Source organism: Polypterus senegalus, chromosome 6 (assembly GCF_016835505.1).
Source record: "Polypterus senegalus isolate Bchr_013 chromosome 6, ASM1683550v1, whole genome shotgun sequence".
NCBI classification, from domain to species: Eukaryota; Metazoa; Chordata; class Cladistia; order Polypteriformes; family Polypteridae; genus Polypterus; species Polypterus senegalus.
The window spans coordinates 133,833,028-133,857,447 of NC_053159.1; the positions used below are offsets into that span (position 1 = coordinate 133,833,028).

General features: G+C 40.8%; 1 protein-coding gene across 1 annotated transcript in view; it reads left to right on the forward strand.

Annotated features, from left to right (window-relative positions):
* Positions 1–661: 661 nt before the first annotated feature.
* Positions 662–24,420, forward strand: part of LOC120531649 (fructose-bisphosphate aldolase C) — a 41,852-nt gene continuing 18,093 nt past the window's right edge. The window contains exons 1-3 of the mRNA XM_039757248.1: positions 662–790; positions 23,774–23,894; positions 24,182–24,393. Of these exons, the coding sequence (XP_039613182.1) occupies positions 23,783–23,894; positions 24,182–24,393 (324 nt within the window). The 5' untranslated portion in view covers positions 662–790; positions 23,774–23,782. The remainder of the gene's footprint in view (positions 791–23,773; positions 23,895–24,181; positions 24,394–24,420) is intronic.

Sequence of the window (24,420 nt, forward strand, 5' to 3'; positions counted from 1 at the left end):
GAATTCAGATCCCTTTATTTTTTCACATATTTTATGCATTTGCACACATTTTTTCTTATCCCATTCTGTGGTATTGTTGATAGATGTGGGGAGAAAAATTACTTTAAATAATTTTAGAACAAAGCTGCAACATAGCAGCATATGAAAATAGTGAATACTTTTTGAATCCACTGTTTATGCTTCATTCATTAAAAAGTTAACATAATATGTGTGTAATTATTACAGTCATACTTCCCATTGTGTGCTTTTTTTCTACCACATGCTTGCTTACCTGCTGTGGGCTGGCGCCCTGCCCAGGGTTTGTTTCCTGCCTTGTACCCTGTGTTGGCTGGGATTGGCTCCAGCAGACCCCGTTACCCTGTAGTTAGGATAACGCAGGTGGGATAATGGATGAATGCTTGCTTACCATAGGACACCAATAAAAAAATGGTTGAAATGAAGACCTGAAGTCTCGGTGGGGGGCTGTCAGCAAATAAACATAACCAAAAATGGCTTCTATCAATGACTGTTGACTCCTGTAAGTCATTTGAACACTGAAAGCGAGATTTCTGCTCTAATGAGTGACGCGTCACTCACTCTAACCTGACCTCCATAGCCCCAGTCTAATGGGTATATGACGTAGTAGGAGTCCCTCATGAATATTCATTGCCGATGTGCTGATGACGATTGGTCCCCACCTCCGGCCACTCTCCTCCGTTATCAGTCACGTAGCTCTGCGGCAGTAGAGAGATTTTTACAGCGAGGCAGGGAAGAGGAGAAGCAGTGAGGTAGTGGAGAGCGAACAGAACAGGTGAGTGCGGGTCTTCTTCCGTCGCTTCTTAAAAGGAAGCAGTATGTATCTTAACTTTTAGGCGCTGCGAGATGGACCTGCGCAGACTGTTGTGTGATGCAGGCGGCAGTGCGGGTGCTGGAGACCTGATGGCAGAAGCGCATCTCTTAACTGGGCTCAGGGGGTGGAGCCTAGTGGAGCCGAGCTTGTGTTCGGGCACCGTCGGTATCGCCTGCCGCTCCGTCTGGGATATTTTCCTGATATTTTGCATTATCATGCACGTTCTATAACATAAAGCCCAGTCAGAAAGGAAAATAATCGTTTCAGTAAGAGAATGGAAAAAATGGGCAATTTCACCTTTCGATATATTAAATATTTATTTAGCGAGCAATGTGTAGAATTTGAGGTTTTTAATATAACACTTTTATTTTATTTGTTAGTCTACGTTACATATTTTTTCCATGACAAAATCACAGCAAATGGCACTTGTTTAAACTTTTCCTTGAAAAGAGACATTCAGTATCTGAAAATTATTCTCGTGCAGAACTGATTTAAATGTACAGTATTTCTGTGTAACCGGCACCGGTATGAAATGATAGGGCTGAGGTTCTAAAGACAAGTGGAAAAATACTAACTAGGCAATGACAAGTAGATGGACTAGTGTGGCTACCCCGTTGCTCGGGGTTAGCCATGACAGCCCGTGGGTTTCTTTCTGGAAGATCACGTTTGCCGGAAGATTTAGCCAGTTAGGGCCAGTCTGGATTAAAGTCGCAGTTCCAGTCTGCCCGTTTCTTGTGCCTGCTTATCGCCAACATTCGCATATTTATGTAAACCTTGGGTTGCTGTTAAACAGGCTGGATAAATTGATACATGAAGTTTATTTATTTATTTTAAATGGGTCGAATTCAATAGTCACTGAATATAACGCGTTACTCTTTAAGGAGCGCAACTCTAGACTGCGGCACGGAAAGCCACTGCAGTCCATCGTAAAATCACCACCGTTACAGCACCTCATAGACGTGGAGGTAAATTGGGCCACTTGATCGATCCAAGTAGTCGCAGTGGGCTTTTATTGTTCATTAGCAATGTCGTAGTGTGAAATTATTATTGAGTTAGCTTTACTAATCCGTACGTGCTAGTATTGGCGAATCCTTTTGTGGAAGTATTAATTTAGCTGACTCCACAGCTATCTGTAGCAACTTACAACTCACAACGATGAGTTCCTTTTCACTATTCAAAGGGTGACATAATGGCAGGGCAAGTGTTGGAAACTGGAAAGCGTTGGACTTTGCAGGAGAGTTCCTCATAATTTAGCATTGTGACATGATTTAAAGACTCTGCAGCGCTTTAGCAGATTAGTGCATTGCGCAAGTTTACAGACTAATGTCTGTAGTCTGTGCGGTACTGTATATGGAGTTGATCAACATGTACGGTATCTACAAACAGGTGGAATGGTCTGCGCGGTTATCCTCAGTTTGCAATTATCTTGTAATTCTGTAAAGCAATTTCACCTGCACTCATTGTATGAAATATGTTATATAAATATGCATAAATTCCCATCATTATTAGCAGTTGTATTTATGCGATGATGTACCAGCATTGTGTTCAGTTCTGTTTTCTGCAGTGTTGCAGGCACAGGCTCCGTACCAATACGACCCAACACTGCAATCAATTAGAACTCAGAATGTTATGTTGTTAAATTTAATAAGAGACATTTATTTTTGAATAACATTCTTCAGTACTTCGCAGGAGATCATTCTGTGCAAGGTTACAAGCAACCGTGTCCGGTGTTTTTTTTTCTTCTTTTCACAATTGTGTGCATTGTGCCCGCATTTCTTCTCCTTACATTTTTAAATAATGTTTGCAACTTATTGTTTACACTTCTTTCTAAATAAACTCTAAAGGATCAAAATTAACCCATAGTTTTTCATCTTCCCATTATTTTTACTGTCATTTTAAACGACGCAGTAGTATTAATATTGTTATGAGTACAGTTGCATTCTGTCCAAAAACATGCAACACGTCGCCTTTCACAGAAATAAGGATGTGTTATAATTCATATCGTCATATTATTCAATATAAAACACAAACCAACTTACCTGGTGTACTCTTTATACCTGTTTATACGCAGGGATTTCGCTGAAAGTTTTATTTTTCCGTGCGTCCTTTGAGGAAAAGTCTATTAATCACAGTCCGAGTTTACACGTTCTTGTGTGTAATTTTTAGTTATTGATGATGTCGTTTATTTTTGGAAAACGTGTTCTTTTTTTGTTTTTTGTAACAATCCACACAACCTCAAAATGATATAAATTTACGCGCAAACACATTGCCGAAAGGGGACAGGCCTACGCTGATTTAGGCACGCCCATTGCTCGACTAACCAATAGAATCGCTCGTTCCTGGCGCTTTGCCGCCTTTCCCTTCACATTTTCACAAGGGTGGACCCCCTTAGACGCCAAAGGTAAGCCGTATTAGTTCGTTAGCAGCCGGGCTTTAATTGCACACCTTACATCTCAATGAGCGCCTAGTTTAACAATCTTTATTTATCGGTTTGTTCATTAGACAGACAAAATATAGTTAGGCTTTCAAGGCCGTTCATTCCTTAATTGTTGTTATGATCAATAAGAAGACCATTCTGCTTTTTTACTACTCTCTTCGTGTGGTCACCGTTACTTTCATTTATCACGGATTGTGGCACTTCCATTTTAGAGATGCATGGCACCCCTGAAGGGAAACGGCTGGCACTCATAATGTGCCCACAGTGTCCTCCCAGTAGCCCGTCATCTGTCAGTTATGGAGATAGATACCTTAGAGCATAATTTGTTGTATGGAATTGTGTTTTAAAGTGGAACATATTTTATATGTTTAGAAAAGAACTAACCTGCTCTTTGTTTTATAATGGAGCCCGTGAGTACCAGGGTCCCAATGTGAAAAAAGCATTACAGCTTACTGAATATGTCAATTTTTCAAACCAAAAATGTTATTGAGTATCGATCAGCGTCTTGATATTGTGCACATATTGCAAATCAGTGTATCCATGATGTTTAAAGATGGGATAAAAAAAAAGCAAAACATTGTTGTGAGATTCAGCCATTTTAAAAGCAGACCAGCTGTGTGCTTCACATCATCTTGTGTGGTACCCTTCTGGGCCAGGGTTGTGGGTTCACCTCGGATTCACCAAGATGTCAATTGCTGACTCTGTTCTGTAGATAACTAGTCAATAACAACTGAAAAAAATGCACACTTACCCTCACTCACAGTCTTTCATTATACAGAAGTTTATTATGTTACTTTGCAAAGATATTGCCTGCTGCCCCTCAGTGTCAACATGCATGTGTTGTACTTTGTGATCTAGCGAGGAAAAGATTTTAGCATTCAATCAAGGAACAAGAACTGAACAGACATTAAAAGCGTACATTTAGTTTTATTCACGATGAAATTTAGTAAGTTTAGTACAGATGTCTTAGCATAGGCAGAGTGGCAGCACAGAGCCTCACAGTGCCAGGTTCTGCATGCACGTCCTCCCCTTGTATTTACGGATTGATTAGTTTCAGTTAGTTCATTCACTCAAGAATGTCGTCCTTGGTTCTTTTATTAGCATGTCCTCAACACGAGCACGTCATCATGGCGTATGAATCTGTAAAAGTAGGATAAGAAGTAGAATAAAGTTTGTGGCGGTTTGGAGGTTGTTTGTCATAACTCCACCCATGGCACCCACTGCTAGCAGACAACCAAGCAAGAAATGTCCCCTTATCTCGAGAAAATAGCACCAAGAATCTGTGATAGCAGAGAATTATTTCCCGTTTACTTTTATTTCAAGCATGCCTCAGAAATGCATGTTTTCTTAATTGGAAACCTTTGCTTCTTTAAAGTGGACACAAGTTTTGGTAAATTTTAAGGCTTTTTTTAACACTGAGGCCCAGTATCCATTAGCTCTATTGTGAAATGTGAGATTGAGATAGATATTTTAAAAAACATGTAAAATATGCTCCACTTTAGAACACAGTTTCATGCGACAAATTAATATGTGCAGAAGTAACTCCTACTTGAAAACTATCGAACTTACAGTTAAACCAGACACATAGGGATGGTTTCTATCTTAACGCTTTGTCTGTACTACTTTAAGATGAGTGCATATATATATATATATATAACTTCATTATTAATACAAGCATTCTTTGAATTAATTGGCAGATTGGCATGGGGGTCTTCAAATATAATCCAAGATCTGGAAGCAGCTTTTATGGTCACTTTAAACTAGCCCCAGTCAAGGTGCATACCAGTGTACTCCATTGCCAAGTTCTAAGTGGGTTACTGCACTGATCTAGTGGCCATCTTACACGGTTTTTTTAGTCCTATTGTATGCCCATAAAGAACATCAATGGAGGAGTAGTAAAATATGTATGGGCATCATTAAAGTGTGCTGAACTTCAGTAAGGAAACTGAAGCTAAGCTTCTGTGATACATTTGAAGTTTTCATAAATAATTTTACCAGACACTGTCTTTTATGTATAAAGCCTTTTACATTCCAGTATTGGATAGTAATGTTATTTGTGCACAGAACACAAGATACTAGCAACGCAATAATTCCAACAGGATATTAAAGTGGGCGGCACGATGGCGCACTGGGTAGCGCTGCTATCTCGCAGTTAGGAGACTCAGGTTCGCTTCCCGGGTCCTCCCTGCATGGAGTTTGCATGTTCTCCCCGTGTCTGCGTGGGTTTCCTCCCACAGTCCAAAGACATGCAGGTTTGGTGCATTGCCGATCCTAATGTGTGCTTGGTGTGGGTGTGCCCTGCCCTGCCCGGGGATTGTTTCCTGCCTTGCACCCTGGGATTGGCTCCAGCAGACCCCTGTGACCCTGTAGTTAGGATATAGTGAGTTGGATGATGGATGGATAATTCTATGCTTTGCACATTCGGGCACTTTGTGAACTTGAGCTTTTGAGTTTCTCCGACACTCTATGTCACTCGATCAATTTTCTTTTGTTGTTTATACCACGGGGCAGCACGGTGGCACAGTGGTAGTGCTGCTGCCTCGCAGTTAGGAGACCCAGGTTCGCTTCCCGGATCCTCCCTGCGTGGAGTTTGCATGTTCTCCCCGTGTCTGCATGGGTTTCCTCCCACAGTCCAAAGACATGCAGGTTTGGTGCATTGGTGATTATAAATTGTCCCTGGTGTGTGCTTGGTGTGTGCTTGGTGTGTGTGCCCTACGGTGCCTGGGCTTTGTTTCCTGCCTTGTTCCCTGTGTTGGCTGGGATTGGCTCCAGCAGACCCCCGTGACCCTGTAGTTAGGATATAGCGGGTTGGATGATGGATGGATGAATATTAAAGAGGAAAAGACTGAGCACTTTAAGAATGGGAAAGGTGCTACATGAATACAACCATATTATTAAGGATGTGACAAAGGGAAAGGACAAAATATCCAAGCTATAGGTTTGTAAATTGAAAAAAATCCTTCCATTTAACAAAACCATGCTCCAAATTTAGTGTCATGACAGAGAATTTTTAAAATCAGTGAATCTCTTGACGTATGTTATGTTTTGCAGAAAATATGACACTAATATGTCAGTGTGTATGTAAAGGCAAGTGTATACGGTACAGGGATACACAAACAGATCTACCCGCTGTATACACATCACAGAACGGTCAAAGTCGATTTTGGTTAATTAATAAACAGATGACAGTCAATTGCTCTTGGAGAAATTAAAAAGAAGTTAAAAGACAACCTGTCATTCATTAAACCTTCATAATGTATGCCTTGGATTGTACCACATATCTGATTCAACAACTGCAGCTCTGCCTATTTTATGTATTTTTTATTTTCAGAGAAGTAACTGTTTTTCCCCCTCATATGAACAGTCCAAGGGTCCAAATATGTCCTCTGTTCCACCAGATCTGATGAGTCAAAGACTCAGTAATTAGCAGGCATGTGATACGCCGGAACAAAATGGTGGGCTGGCTGATGTCTGTGCTGCACAAAAAATATATTGTGGATTTATTTCATTATTGCATAAAACAAATATTTCTTCTGTCTGTACAGTACCTTTATATATTCTCTTTAAACATAATAATGAATAAATGACGGACAGTTAAAATTGTCTCAGAGACCATGAAATGGATAGAACACAGGAAATGATACGGCCATGCCTTGTGTGTTATTGTGCAAAAACACAAATTTGAATTTCACATAACGCGTACAGCATAAACCTACACAACATCTTGAAGTGTGGCAGTGTGCAGCATGCAGAAGTGAATATGTAGACAGTAATACATCCCTGTCAGAGACTCCAGTTTGGACAGCTGGTGTGCGACAGGCCGATTTTAAAGGTGATGCAGACATGTTTTATGGCCGTGTTGCTGCGATCATTTTCATGCTACCTGTTGGTGTGCAAGCATATGTGCCATTCCCTCCATCTTCATCACTCCACAAGCTTTAGCTGTTATTTGGTGTTTATTTATTTTTCCTCCTGGTCAAGCGTATGTTATTTGGTTTAGAGCAACCTTGAGAAGAAAAGTTACAACGTTCTTGATGTAGAAAAGCAAGGAAAACTAATTCCCAGTGCAGACAGAGTGTTTATTCAAAATAGTGTATGAGAGGACAAGCGTACAAGTTACGTGTACACATCGCAGTACATAAGTGTGCGAGTTATTTATCCGCTTTCTCGTCTTTCTTTTGCACTTCCAGCTGTAGACGGTGTGTACCCACCCAATATTGCAGCCTTCTTTCCATGGACAGCAAGATGTGCTTTTACTGGCTGAAGAAAATGGAAACCAGTTTATTTTTTGACATGTGCATTTAGTACATTCTCATTAGTCGTGGCACCAGAAAGCAGTGAGGAGGTGTTGCATGGTCACCCATGCAAGTAAGAATTTCTCTTGACACATGACAACACTACTGTTACTGCTAAAAGTTTTGACCTCTTCTACAATGGCTTTGTTGTATTATTCTGGAGTTAGAGTCCAGGAATATTAAGTGGATGCTTGTGCAGATTGAACCTTGTGATTTACACCCATACATGTGGCACATCCATCCATCCATCTATTATCCACAGGGGGTCTGCTGGAGCCAATCCCAGCCAACACAGGGCGCAAGGCAGGAAACAAACCCCGGGCAGGGTGCCAGCCCACCGCTGGGCGCACACCCACACCCACACTAGGGACAATTTCAAATCACCAATGCACCTAACCTGCATGTCTTTGGACTGTCCTCTTAAACTGGTGAGCAGACTGCCACTGAGCACTGCGTATGGCGCCTTTCTGTTAGTTGCCCATTCCATTTCCTCCACTCTGACGCACCAGCTTTGTGTTGAGCTGTTGCTTAGCACTGGAGACGCTGCTATTAACAGAGCACAATGGTTAGAGGTTGTTAGAAGCCATGGCCTACTTAGCAAGACACAAAAGAATGTGCCTTAAACTGCCTTATACCTGCTGGGCACGACAGGTGCCCCTGTGCTCTGCCAGCTGCCACTAGTGTGGGCTGGGTTTGATACACGTCAGCGTGACTTGCAGCCATTCAGTGTGGCGGCCTTTGTTGTCTCGTTGAGCTCTTGCTGGATATGTAATGGAAGTTATTTTTAACCTGACACTCATGTCAGTGCTTAGTCCTAGGCGCTTCTTTATCGAGGTAAACGGAGAAAGGCTGCGGCAAACAAACCATTAGATGAACGATCTGCCTGTCTCTCCCCAAGGGCTCTGCAGCTCTGCTCCTTAGTGATGTCTGCAGCAGCTCTGTGTGACTTTTTCATCTCCATCTTGTTGTTTAAACTACTTAATGCACATTTGTGAGCTCATCCTTGTTATATGTAGCGTCTTAAAAGTACTGGCATGAACAGACATTTTGAGAGGAGAAAAATAAAATGTAAACTTTACCAGAGTTTCTTTTTTTCCTTCACTGAACCTCCATTCAGTTTAATTTCCTTTCTGTATGCATTGCTGTAATGGAGACGGATATTCATAAAGTGAGACTCGCACTCCTGAGCCGCTGCATTCTGTTCACCCAGTTTTGAAATATCAGTGCCAATGAGCCTACTAAGTGATGGGACTTCAGTTTGAACACAAATTTGGCTTCTATGAGCTCCCTGAATGTGTGGAGGAAGTGACCAGGCCGTGTTTTAAAAGAGAACCGGAGGATCACATCAGAGGTATGGGGAAAGTCTGCAGTCAATACAGGTGGAGACTGTCACTGTGACTTGTAGGGGGCATGTAAAATTAGAGTCTAGCAGGATATAGACTCATTATATAGCACATTTTCATGCTATGCCTTCCCTAAAATGTCATATGTCAACCCAATGAAAAATCATTGGCATTCAGTTGCCTGCCTGTACATCCACATGCCCACCCCAGAATGGCATCCTAGTAACGCTACACCTGAATATTAAGTGCAGGGTAGGAAGTACTTATTGAGGTAGGTGTGTCAGCCAATTTGGATTCGAACAATGGCTTTGAAAGGCAGAATCTTAGAACAAATTTATGATTGGCTGCAATTGAACCAGATGAGCACTGTTGTTAGTCCAAGCTACCTGGACATTGGGGACTGGGGGGTGAACAAGTAAAATTAGAGTCTAGCAGGATATAGACTCATTATATAGCCCATTTTCATTCAAACAATGTAGCTCAAAGTGCTTTACATGATGAAGAAAGAGAAAAAAGACAAAATAAATAAGAATTATAATAAGACAAAACTCATTAACATAGAGTAAAAGTAAGGTCCGATGGCCAGGGAGGACAGAAAAAAAACTCCAGACGGCTGGAGAAAAAATAAAATCTGCAGGGGTTCCAGGCCATGAGACCACCCAGCCCCGTCTGGGCATTCTACCTAACATAAATGACCAGTCCTCTTTGTATTCAGGGTTCTCATGGAAGGACTTGATGATGACGGTCACATGGACTTCTGGCCTTTAATCCATCAATGCAGGGACATCACGGTGCTTTGATCAGGTGGTGGTGGTGCAGGGAAAAGAACAGAAGAGAGAGCAGGGGTCAGTACGGATTTTGGAGCCTGGGTGTAAGGCAAGAAGCACACGTACCAGCGCATTGCTCATCTGCAGAGCTCAATCACACAGCCAAGCAGAAAAGAGTGCACTGTGTGCAATCCAGTAACAGAAAAATATTAATCTAAGTGTTAGTTTAGTTCTAATCTATTTAGTATTTCCCCTAAATAAATATGTTGAAATAGTGTGATTGGGTGATGCAGTGACCATTGTTTGTACACTGTGTGCACAATTATTAGGCAAGTGAGTATTTTGACCATATCATCATTTTTAATGCGTATATTCCAACTCCAAGCTGTATTAACTTGAATGCTTATTGGATTTAAGCACGTCAGGTGATGTGTATTTGTGTAATGAGGGAGGGTGTGGCCTAAGGAGATCAACACCCTATATCAAGGTGTGCAGAATTATTAGGCAGCTAGTTTTCCTCAGGCAAAATGGGCCAAAAAAGAGATTTAACTGACTCTGAAAAGTCAAAATTGTAAAAGTCTTTCAGAGGGATGCAGCACTTTTGGAATTGCTAAGATATTGGTGTGTGATCACAGAACCATCAAACATTTTGTTGCAAATAGTCAACAGGGTCGCAAGAAACGTGTTGAGAACAAAAGACGCAAATTAGCTGCCAAAGATTTGAGAAGAATCAAACGTGAAGCTACCAGGAACCCATTATCCTCCAGTACTTTCATATTCCAGAGCTGCAACCTACCTGGAGTGCCCAGAAGTACAAGGTGTTCAGTGCTCAAAGACATGGCCAAGGTAAGGAGGGCTGAAACCCAACCACCACTGAACAAGAAACATAAGTTGAAACGTCAAAACTGGGCCAAGAAATATCTGAAGACAGATTTTTTTCAAAGGTTTTATGGACCGATGAGATGAGAGTGACTCTTGATGGACCAGATGGATGGACCTGTGGATCAGTAATGGGCACAGAGCTCCACTCCAACGTGGAGGTGGGGTACTGGTATGAGCTGGTATTTTTAAAGATGAGCTAGTTGGACCTTTTGCATTGAAGATGAACTCAAAATCAACTCCCAAACCTACTGCCAGTTTTTCGAAGACACTTTCTTCAAACAGTGATACAGGAAAAAGACCATGATTTTTATGCAGGCCAATGCTCCATCACTTGCATCGAAGTTCTCCACTGTGTGGCCAGCCAGTAAAGGCCTTAAAGATGAAGGAATAATGACATGGCCCCCCTTCCTCATCTGACCTAAACCCTATCGAGAACTTGTGGGCACTTCTTAAACGCTAGATTTACGGGGGAGAAAAACAATACACCTCTCTGAAGAGTGTCTGGGAGGCTGTAGTCACTGCTCCACAAAAAGCTGATCGTCAACAGATCAAGAAACTGACAGACTCCATGAATGGAAAGGCTTATGACTGTTATTGGAAAGAAGGGTGGCTATATTGGTCATTGATTGATTGATTTATTTTTTTTGAAATGTCAGAGATGTTTATTTGTAAATTTTGAGGTGTTTGTTTATTATTCTCACTATAACAGATGAAAATAAACAAGTGAGATGGGAAAATTTTCATTTTTCCTTTAGTTGCATAATAAATCTGCACACTAATAGTTGCCTAATAATTGTGCACATATGTATTCCCCTGATGATGTTCACACTCACATTTCGGTTGTGAGACATTCAGGTTTCAGGTTTATTAACATTTTGGATTGACTGATAGCACTGTGTTTGTTCCATATTAAAATTAATCCTCAAAAATACAACTTGCCTAATAATTCTGCACTCCCTGTATGTTGATTCTTTATGGGCTCAGGTCAAGGATGTAAAAATGGGATGAATGTTGTTTACTTCAGAGCAAATGAAGGACTAAATGGATTTATAAAACACATGAAAATGATCACAGGCTTCATGCTTGTTTTCAGACTCACAGGTGACTGATGATGACGTTTAACTTAGTTTGTCAATGTTTCAGCTTTTTGCTGTTAAAATCAACAGATATGGGGGTGGGAGCTTCACTAAGTGGAGATTATTGAGGAACCATGGGGTAAATTTAAGTCTGCTTCACAAAAATGCAGGATTCTTTCAGACCCAAAATCAGAAGCAGTAGGAACCTCCCCAGGGCAGCATGGTGACCCAATCGTGGGCACAGCTGCCAGGTTCTGAGATCAAATCCCAGCCTGGCCAGTGACTGTGGAGTCTGCACATTCTTCCAGTGTCTGCATAGGTTGTTCTCCCATTACTCAGTTTTCCTCCGACATCTGACAGATTTACAGATTAGGTTAATTAGACAAGCGTGTGCTCTGTGAAGGTTTAGCATTCTGACCTGGAATGATTCTCACCTTGTGTCTGATGTTGCTGGGATAACTAGGGGTTCACATGCACCCTTAACTGAATTAAAGAGGTTAGAAGGTGAATGAAAATGGACAAGGCAATCTAACGTACAGTGGTGTGAAAAACTATTTGCCCCCTTCCTGATTTTTTATTCTTTTGCATGTTTGTCACACAAAATGTTTCTGATCATCAAACACATTTAACCATTAGTCAAATATAACACAAGTAAACACAAAATGCAGTTTTTATATGATGGTTTTTATTATTTAGGGAGAAAAAAAATCCAAACCTACATGGCCCTGTGTGAAAAAGTAATTGCCCCCTGAACCTAATAACTGGTTGAGCCACCCTTAGCAGCAATAACTGCAATCAAGCGTTTGATAACTTGCAATGAGTCTTTTACAGCGCTCTGGAGGAATTTTGGCCCACTCATCTTTGCAGAATTGTTGTAATTCAGCTTTATTTGAGGGTTTTCTAGCATGAACCGCCTTTTTAAGGTCATGCCATAGCATCTCAATTGGATTCAGGTCAGGACTTTGACTAGGCAACTCCAAAGTCTTCATTTTGTTTTTCTTCAACCATTCAGAGGTGGATTTGCTGGTGTGTTTTGGGTCATTGTCCTGTTGCAGCACCCAAGATCGCTTCAGCTTGAGTTGACGAACAGATGGCGGACATTCTCCTTCAGGATTTTTTGGTAGACAGTAGAATTCATGGTTCCATCTATCACAACAAGCCTTCCAGGTCCTGAAGCAGCAAACCAACCCCAGACCATCACACTACCACCACCATATTTTACTGTTGGTATGATGTTCTTTTTTTGAAATGCTGTGTTCCTCTTACGCCAGATGTAACGGGACATTTGCCTTCCAAAAAGTTCAACTTTTGTCTCATCAGTCCCCAAGATATTTTCCCAAAAGTCTTGGCAATCATTGAGATTTTTCTTAGCAAAATTGAGACGAGCCCTAATGTTCTGTTTGCTTAACAGTGGTTTGCGTCTTGGAAATCTGCCATGCAGGCCGTTTTTGCCCAGTCTCTTTCTTATGGTGGAGTCGTGAACACTGACCTTAATTGAGGCAAGTGAGGCCTGCAGTTCTTTAGACGTTGTCCTGGGGTCTTTTTTGACCTCTCGGATGAGTCGTCTCTGCGCTCTTGGGGTAATTTTGGTCGGCCGGCCACTCCTGGGAAGGTTCGCCACTGTTCCGTTTTTGCCATTTGTGGATAATGGCTCTCACTGTTGTTCGCTGGAGTCCCAAAGCTTTAGAAATGGCTTTATAACCTTTACCAGACTGATAGATCTCAATTACTTCTGTTCTCATTTGTTCCTGAATTTCTTTGGATCTTGGCATGATGTCTAGCTTTTGAGGTGCTTTTGGTCAACTTCTCTGTGTCAGGCAGCTCCTATTTAAGTGATTTCTTGATTGAAACAGGTGTGGCAGTAATTAGGCCTGGGGTGGCTACGGAAATTGAACTCAGGTGTGATACACCACAGTTAGGTTATTTTTAACAAGGGGCAATTACTTTTTCACACAGGGCCATGTAGGTTTGGATTTTTTCTCCCTAAATAATAAAACCATCATTTAAAAACTGCATTTTGTGTTTACTTGTGTTATATTTGACTAATGGTTAAATGTGTTTGATGATCAGAAACATTTTGTGTGACAAACATGCAAAAGAATATGAAATCAGGAAGGGGGCAAATAGTTTTTCACACCACTGTATATCTTCAGTAGGTGAGCAATTAAATTACTTAGCAGTAGAGTGTTGTACCCTGTCAGCCAGAGATTGATGCGGGAGAAAGTAGGGTGAAATGACACCTTTTAATGGCTAACTAAATGGATTACAAATGTAAGCTTTCGAGGCAGCTAAGGTGATGATGATGAAGGGGCCTTAGCTGCCTCGAAAGCTTACATTTGTAATCCATTTAGTTAGCCATTAAAAGGTGTCATTTCACCCTACTTTCTCCTTTAAAATTACTTAGAAAACTACTCAACCATCTTTTAAATCGACAGAAAGATTTTGTTGTAACAACCTGCATGTCATATTAATCCCTTCTGGACTACTACCCAGTTCTGTTTCCACATTACAGAATATCTCACCTGGAATCATTCAACCTCAATAAGCAGCATTTTCATTTACCCATTGGCACATTTCAATTGTGAAAGATGGGAAGAAAGAGGGAGAAGCGTATGGTTCATTGTTTACTTGCAAAATGGCCGTACTCTCCATTTATTCAGGCTCCTTCACCCACACAGTTAGTTATTTTATAATTTTGAACACTCGTCAATAATTTTTAAAACATGCCTACAGATCCAGTGCCTTAAAACAAGATGATGGATTGTGTCACATCCACCTTACAAATTGTATTCATGAAATGGACAGTGTTTTGGCCCAAAGTAAACTCCTCTCCTACCGTCAACGTGGTGCTTCCTGCCGTACGTCTGATGCTCTAGAGTTGGATTTCTGCTTCCATTAACTCTGTCATAGACACTGGCTTCAGAAATAGTTGGACAGATTATTGCTTAAAGGTGATTTCAAGGTTGTATGCATTCACTCTTATGAAAGAAATCGTTCAATTCGGTCCATCTTTAAAGAGTCATGAAAAACTATTAGAAATATCATTCACATTAAATCCAAAAAGGACACGGACCCCCTGCCATACGGCCAGCTCCTACCAAAGGGAAACCAAACCTTGTTCCAACAGGTACAGCAATCTGATTGTCTGCTTAGAGTGTTTGGTTTCAAAATGGCGATGGCACCTATTTTGACTCTGATACGCTCCAATCATTTTCGAAACCACTCAGTCCAGTTCAGAGTGGCAGATAGCAATCTGAAACCAACATGGTGTTGTTTCAGTTCATTAAATATTCAAACAGTTTGACAAAGCAGGCGTCACAACACATCTTTGAGGGCATCCTGTTAACCTGTGGCAGTGAGCTTTTCTCATCTCTTCTCATTTCTTCTGCTGACTTGTAATAATTTGAACTAAATATTCACCGATCGTGTCACTTGGCTTTAATGAAGAAGAGGACTATCGATGTGATCTTTCAGTGGCCTTGCAATTGAAATTCTAATCATGTTATATACAAATCCAAAACTATTTTGTAAAGATTGCTAAGCAAATAAAACATGAAAACACTTCATCTGTTAACTGAGTGGATACTTTATGAGTTTCACCTGCCCATCTCTCATTATTCGCAGCACAATAGGAAGCTACCAGAGAATCGTGTGTAGGCACAGTTCACAGGCCGAATAGGAGAAACTAAAGATTGAATGGCACCGAATGTAGCTTGGTTGGTTGTGCACACGAGACACAAAAGGTTGTGAGGTTAGCAGGAACAGCAACATGGCTGGCGGTTTTCATGCAGGATAAAATCACAGGCCACCATCCAAAAATGTCAGAAATCTTGGGATTAGAAACATGCAGTTAATGAAAGGAGTGGACAGAATCTGACATGAGTGTAAAAAACGGGCTACTATGTTTCAATTAGAGGTTCTGAAAGAGGATTTACAAAGTGAAATGGCAGCTGAAAACGTTACATTCAACTCCACTGGGTGAAAAACATAATTGGGGCTGTAATGGGTTACCGGCTTCTGAAAGATTAAAAAATGTCACCTGTCAAATGGAAACCAGTTGTGACAAATACATACTGGTAAGATAAATGAGTCCATGTATTCATCCTGCTGGCTACAAGCTTTGCAGGTTGGTGATGGCGGGAGTGTAATGGTGGCCAGTATTTTTTCTTCTGTACTTTTGGAAAGGCACAGGGTATCTAATACTGCAAAGCACTTTCTATGTGCAATTCAGAATTTTGCTGTATGCTATGGGAGTTTTTGAAATTCACACGTGTGACAATTCACCCTCCCTCTTGCATTCACGTGAATTTCAGGGCTGAGTCTTTGGGTGAATTGAATTGTAAGGAAGCTGTTGACTTGCTACTTGGTCTGCACAAAATCAAGCAACGCTGTAATGTTTGTGAAAATAAAGAGCAAACTAAGCGCATTAAAAGTGTATCGGGTCACTCCAAATACTGTTTGACTACAGAAAATCATTTTCTGGCCGATTGGGTCATTTTTTGTAATTTTATATTATTGACTAAGGTGAAAGGCCAGCATTAAGTCACAGCATTGCTTTCTCTGAATTATTTGACTCTGAGCTTCCACTGCAAGGGGTGTTCACATCAAAACTCATATTTCCCACCTGTTTGATTGCATGTCAGTGCAGCATTTGTGATGTGTATACGTTGGCCATTCTAATTGGACGATCCCAGCTGCGGAGGTGCAACTATAAAAGTCGTACTTTGCTTAATGCTTGCTGTGACTGCTAAACTGCTGCTATTGCTTGTATGGAGTGCAGTAGAGGGGAACCTTAGAGGGAGTGAGCAGGCTGACTTTTCAGGTAAACCACTGACTGTTTCCAAATAAATGAGATTCCCTCTGCTGACACCAGTGTAACAAGATGAGCAAAACTAGATTTCCAGCAGCAATAGGAGACAACTCTTGGTGAGATGTTGGTTATTTCACCAATGAGGGTGATACCCCTTCATGCAGTAGACTATAAAACTAAGAGTACCAGTAAATGTCTAGATATAGTTTGGTCCCCTCCCATAATACCTCATAGTTTGTCCATCTGTCAATGAATGTGGCAAGCCTTACATTGGGCCAGTTTTGCGTCACTCTAATAGCATGTTCTTAAATTAGAATAAGGACCCACACAAATACAAGGAGAACTTACAAACCCTACAGAGGAGGCACCCTAACGGGAAATGAACTAAGGTCAAAAGTTGTTTGGCCATCATCCTGGAAATGGATTTGTAGAACCTTTTCATAAGGGTCATGCACTTGGAGGTGTGGCTCCCTTTCAAAAGCAATCCAGTCCATGTTTACTCCAGCTCCATTTCCTCAGTCGCAATGTCATTGGCGAGTCTCACAAAGACCCTTTTGTGATCCTCTGAATGGTTAGACTGCTGAGCAAGCAAAGTGGCTCCTTTCAGATACTCCAAACACATTCCTCCATGGAAGTTTGCCATCACTTGGTATTTGATAGACTAAAAACTTTGCCTAGAAATGCTTATTTCCAGTTGGCTTGATAACAATTTGTATTCAAGTCATCAGTGAAGTGTCCACTGTTAGCTGAAAGCCATTAAGAAGGTGATCCCTGGCTTCACTAAAGTTTGCTTGGGCTCTTTGTAACCATCTCCTCACTTTTAGCTGTTTCTGCTTGAGAAGAGTTTTCACTACAGTTGGGATGCAGTTTTTCACACGCCATTATCACATGTGATAAAGTGGATCAGGAGTATTGTTTCAAATACTATAAACCTTGATTGCCGTTTTATTTCCCTTAAATGCAAGTATTAATCGAGAAGGGTGGAGCAGCTGCTTTCTGTACATTGTAATGTGTCTACAGAGCAAGGCGACAGTGTATTCATAATTTCAAGATATTGTGAGTATGACATCCAACCAACCAACCAACCATTTTCTAACCCATGGAATCCGAATACAGGGTCACGGGGGTCTGCTGGAGCCAATCCCAGCCAACACAGGGCACAAGGCAGGAACTAATCCTGGGCAGGGTGCCAACCCACCGCAGGACACACACAAACACACCCACACACCAAGCACACATTAGGGCCAATTTAGAATCGCCAATCCACCTAACCTGTATGTCTTTGGACTGTGGGAGGAAACCGGAGCGCCCGGAGGAAACCCACGCAGATACGGAGAGAACATGCAAACTCCACGCAGGGAGGACCCGGGAAGCGAACCGTATGACATCCAGTACAAGGCAATTCATGTCCATGATGGGTAATAACAATAAATCTGTAGGCTGTGTTGAATGAGAATTAGGTTCACAGTTGTTCTTTGTAAAATAAATAATTGAATACTTAATAACTACAGTGGTACGTCCTTAATCCATTCCAGATCCTTTGACTTATACCAAACAGGACGTATACCAAACGAATTTTCCCATAAGAAATAAAGGGAAAATGATTAATCCATTCCCAAAAAAAAAAAAAATCCAATTGTTATTGGCATATTATACATTGATGTGATTGTATAAAATAATTTAAACACTGCTTAATACTAAAATACATAAATACATTATTAGATGAAATAAATGAAAATTTAACCTCAATTTACTTTTTAATAACGTCTTTGTTTTTCACAATCATAGATACTGTTATACAGTATGCAGCAGCCATATCCCGGATACGCATGCCACCTTCATACTTTTCAACAATCAATTCAAATTTATGCGAAAAAACACAAAATCACGTGAAAATTCACATACGGTTATAGCGCGGGTTGTTCACTGAATGCTAGCAACTGGCGTACTGACGCTCGTGGGCAGTCGTGGCTTTGTCTCGAGAGAGGTAAACAAGGTTAGCACGCGAGTCATATTCCAAACAAAGGTTGCATACCAACTAAAATTTTTTGCATCCAAACAGGACGTATACCAAGGTACCACTGTACTTTGAAATACCCATTCTTAAACTTAAAACATGCTTTGAAACAAAAATAACATTAACATAACAATTGTATACTTGAAACACATCCATACCACAAGCTTATCACAATGGTTCAAACCTGAATATCCCAAATATATAAGGCTATCAAATCAGAGCACCAAGTGAATCATTTTAAATAACAACATAACTTTCCCAAACCTACTTAACAGAAAGTTGATCGAGGGCAGGTTGCAAAGGTTTATGTGTGCTGCAGCAAGCACAAGGCCAGACCAACCCGTGCAATGCATTACAGGACCCATCGTCACACACATACAGATAGGCAGTGTGACATGGTGGTTAAGGCATTGGACTTTAAACCCTGAGGTTGTGGGTTCAAATTCTGCTACAGACACGGTGTGACCATGCAGAAGTCATTTCACCCGCCTGTACTTCAACTGGAAAAACAAAAAAAATATAACCAGTTGTATCTCAAATCCTTCAATAAAGGTATCAGTCAGATAATAATTTAATAATAATAACAATAATAAACCCACAAGACGAATTTGGAATTACCAGTTAACCTGTCAAACACATCTGAAACAATGTAAAGTGTGATCAGGCATAGGATATGCAGTGCTAACCAGTGTGCCACCAGAGTAATTCTCAAAAATTATTTGTTTATAGGACTGAGATCATATAACTGTCCAACAAATATTTTTTTTCCAAAAAAAACATAATGTTACTGCTTCTCCAACATACAGCATAAAGGGACGATGGGCTCCAAAAAGATCCAAAAACCAGCCCAGTATCTTCATTGGCCTGACAGGAAATAGGCCACAAACAAGGCACCCTTATCCCAAACTCAACAGGCATGCTTTGGCCTGCACAGATCCTGGGAAAGAAATTTTTAAAGTTCAAAATACTTCTCAAAATATACCAACATACTTCTTAAGAAAAAGGGAAACTGTCAAACCTTTGGTTTTAGGAACAAGTCTTTAAAGAATCTTTATTTAAAAAAATATTTCAATATAATCAAAAAAGCAAAATGTTAAAAGACACAAAAAAAAAGAAAAAAGGTTACACTATAAAGACAACTTACATAAAACAAATCCTAATAGAAAATCATAAACACAGAATAGAAGCACAAATTCAGAATCAAAGAAAAAAATACACTCAAAATAATGCACTTCACCAAATGCTCACAATTAACCACAATGAACCGTTGAAGGCCCTACTGCCCAGCCTATATATATATATCTATATATACAGTGCATCCGGAAAGTATTCACAGCGCATCACTTTTTCCACATATTGTTATGTTACAGCCTTATTCCAAAATGGATTAAATTCATTTTTTTCCTCAGAATTCTACACACAACACCCCATAATGACAACGTGAAAAAAGTTTACTTGAGGTTTTTGCAAATTTATTAAAAATAAAAAAACTGAGAAATCACATGTACATAAGTATTCACAGCCTTTGCCATGAAGCTCCAAATTGAGCTCAGGTGCATCCTGTTTCCCCGATCATCCTTGAGATGTTTCTGTAGTTTAATTGGAGTCCACCTGTGGTAAATTCAGTTGATTGGACACGATTTGGAAAGGCACACACCTGTCTATATAAGGCCCAACAGTTGACAGTTCATATCAGAGCACAAACCAAGCATGAAGTCAAAGGAATTGTCTGTAGACCTCCGAGACAGGATTGTCTCGAGGCACAAATCTGGGGAAGGTTACAGAAAAATTTCTGCTGCTTTGAAGGTCCCAATGAGCCCAGTGGCTTCCATCATCCATAAGTGGAAGAAGTTCGAAACCACCAGGACTCTTCCTAGAGCTGGCCGGCCATCTAAACTGAGCGATTGGGGGAGAAGGGCCTTAGTCAGGGAGGTGACCAAGAACCCAATGGTCACTCTGTCAGAGCTCCAGAGGTCCTCTGTGGAGAAAGGAGAACCTTCCAGAAGGACAACCATCTCTGCAGCAATCCAACAATCAGGCCTGTATAGTAGAGTGGCCAGACGGAAGCCACTCCTTAGTAAAAGGCACATGGCAGCCCATCTGGAGTTTGCAAAAAGGCACCTGAAGGACTCTCAGACCATGAGAAACAAAATTCTCTGATCTGATGAGAAAAAGATTGAACTCTTTGGTGTGAATGGCAGGCGTCACATTTGGAGGAAACCAGGCACCGCTCATCACCAGGCCAATACCATCCCTACAGTGAAACGTGGTGGCAGCATCATGCTGTGGGGATGTTTTTCAGTGGCAGGAAGTGGGAGACTAGTCAGGATAAAGGGAAAGATGACTGCAGCAATGTACAGAGACATCCTGGATGAAAACCTGCTCCAGAGCGCTCTTGACCTCAGACTGGGGCGATGGTTCTTCTTTCAGCAGGACAACAACCCTAATCACACAGCCAAGATATCAAAGGAGTGGCTTCAGGACAACTCTGTGAATGTCCTTGAGTGGCCCAGCCAGAGCCCAGACTTGAATCCGATTGAACATTTCTGGAGAGATCTTAAAATGGCTGTGCACTGACGCTTCCCATCCAACCTGATGGAGCTTGAGAGGTGCTGCAAAGAGGAATGGGCAAAACTGGCCAAGGATAGGTGTGCCAAGCTTGTGGCATCATATTCAAAAAGACTTGAGGCTGTAATTGCTGACAAAGGTGCTTCGACAAAGTATTAAGCAAAGGCTGTGAATACTTATGTACATGTGATTACTCACTTTTTTTATTTTTAATAAATTTGCAAAATCTTCAAGTAAGCTTTTTTCACATTGTCATTATGGGGTGTTGTGTGTAGAATTCTGAGGAAAAAAATGAATTTAATCCATTTTGGAATAAGGCTGTAACATAACAAAATGTGGAAAAAGTGATGCACTGTGAATACTTTCCGGATGCACTGTATATATATACATATAGTATATAAGTATATATACCTGTATATATATACATTGGCTAAAGGCAGGTAATTCAGCAGTGACATCAGGTTGTCCCCACCTATTGGGGGTTCTTAAAATACAAGGAACATAAGAGAACACATCATTCACAATTTTAACAAAATTTACATAATAACAATAACACATAAAATGAATGCAATAAACAAGACACAAAAAGGACATCAGCATAAGTCATGGAACGCATCTTGGCTGTAACACAGCACTCAGTAAATTAACATTTTAGAGCAAAAATGAAATGAATAAAAGTCCAACAAAAAGATATGACAATTGTCGGGCTATGTGAGTGTTAGTCTTATAATATGTTGATATGTCGTGCTTTCCGTCGTGTCTGTACTCCATTGATTTAGGTTCCTTCTATGCTGTTGGACACTGGATAGTCTCATATTGTCCAGCAGCTTTCGATTCACCCTTTTTGTCTTCATTTTTTTCTGCACTGCCATTTCTTTTCAGCTCAGATGAGGCCTTCTGCTCTAGAGAGCTAAGATGTGTCTGCCATCTCCTTTTGAATGATTACACAGTGCAGAAAAAGCAAATGGCTGCCTGCTTACCACTGAATTGAATTTGCTCTGACTTTGCCAATGACCACTCCACCAGAGGACAGAGATAATGATCAATGTCTGCAAATCCAGACTAATCTTTGCTGATAACTGCTGATCTAGATTGTTACATAACAGCTCTGTGCTAATCCTGTGGATAAAATGCTGTCCTCGGTATAACCACACAGTGAATAAATCACTATGGTTCAGACTGTCTGCTGCGAATAGAGACATTTGCACATTTATCAAGTATTAATATTCAATATTCAAATAGACTTTCACTTTTTAAAATGAATGTTTTAGGATTAAATGGTTTCAAAACTGCTAGCACTGTTGCTTCACAGCTCTAGGGAGGGTCCAATTTTCAGGCTTGTCTTTGTCGGATTGATGTTTGAATGCCTACCCAATATTCAGAAAAAAATCGCCATCTTAATCCCACATGATAAAGATGTCATCTTTATGAGGGTCTTGGGATGTGTGCTAGATCTAACTGCAGTGCCACCAGTGTTTAAGTGTTTAACACCTGCAGATCTTAGAAACTTGCAACATAATTTCATTTTCTGGTTAATTTTATCTCCTGGGCCTAAACATTCATCTCGTCAGTTATTTCCAGTCGTTTTGTGAGGCCTGCAGATTCACATCCTTGACTCTCGATTATTTTTGTAGTCTGGTCTCACATAATGTCCAAGACCTTCCACTTCACTCAAAGACGTGCATGTTAGGGTACATGGCAACTACAAATCTTTAGTCAATGGGTTCTATAACTTCTTTGCACCTAATTCAGAGTCACCAAGGTCTGATTCCATGTTATCTTAGAAGCTTATGCTTCCACACTAGGGTGTAGTCAAGTCACCACCTCAAAGTCCAACTCTTACGAGAGTGACTTCACCAGATGTTAAAAGACTGCAAACTGTTTGGTTGAGTGGGGCCTGTAAGTGAAATTTAGAAAAACTAAATTTAGTTTTATTCTTCTTTTTTGCATTTGCCTGCATTTCAAGGCTAACAATATAAGCATCTCTATATTTTTAGGATATGAAGAATAACTTTATGATTCTCAATCACTTCTGCAGTGTCTGTCCAACTCCTGAAGGTGCCACAGACTCATGTCTCCACAGTATGCTAAGATGTGCCTCTGCCCACTGCTGTCAGGCAATTCACTGATTCCTTACGACATCCCAAATTAAGTGCTTATACTCTTTAAGTTCATTTTGCAATTTCCGCACTATATACATTTATCCATTGATCCATTATTCAATAAGCTATATCCTAACTACAGGGTCATGGGGGTCTGCTGGAGCCAATCCCAGCCAACACAGGGCACAAGCCAGGAAACAAACTCCGGGCAGGGCGCCAGCCCACACACACACTAAGCACACACTAAGGACAATTTAGGATTGCCAATCCACCTTAACCTGCATGTTTCTGGACTTTGGGAGGAAACTGGAGTGCCCAGAGGAAACCCACACAGACACGGGGAGAACATGCAAACTCCACGCAGGGAGGACCCAGGAAGCGAACCCGGGTCTCCTAACTGCGAGGCAGCAGCGCTACCCACTGCACCACCGTGCCTCCCCATATACATTTATTTATTAGATAAATAAATTAATTAATATGTATTGATTTATTGGTTTATTTGTCCTATGAGACTGTATTTTTGTTTTTAATATTTTTGCTGCTGTATTCGTCTAAAGTTCTCATTGTGATTAATAACATTTATCTAATCTAATTTAATCTACTTTCCTCTTGCAGTCTTCTCTTAAAGGATGTTGTTTCTCTTGCAGGGTCTCAAAATGGCACACCAGTACCCAGCACTTTCTGCTGAGCAGAAGCAGGAGCTACAAGAGATTGCACAGCAGATTGTGGCCCCCGGTAAAGGGATCCTTGCTGCGGATGAGTCTGTAGGTGAGTTGTGGATTTGAAGTTGCTTTTAATCAAACAACCTATGACAGACAGTGAAGGTCGGAGATGCATTTACTTTGTAAAGATACAAAGATTTGTATTCCTTACCTCGTGTACAACATGGTATTTTTATAGGAGATGATGAGAAGTGACATATAACCTGCACCAGCGCTCTGCACTTATTTTGTATCATATGTCACATGACACCCCATGCAGGTTAGAGCTCATCTGATGTTTTCAGTTTCTGCAGTGGTCTAATTTTTTGTGTATGTGTAACTTTACTCTGGCAGGGAGCATGGCAAAGCGCCTAAACCAGATTGGCGTTGAGAATACCGAGGAAAATCGTCGCCAGTACCGGCAGCTACTCTTTAGTGCGGATGACCGGATCAACAGCTGCATTGGTGGTGTCATCTTCTTTCATGAGACAATGTACCAAAGCACTGATGATGGCACTTCTTTTGTCAAGATGATCAAGGACAAAGGCATCCTTGTGGGAATAAAGGTGACAGGGGATTGTAGGGTTTTGTGA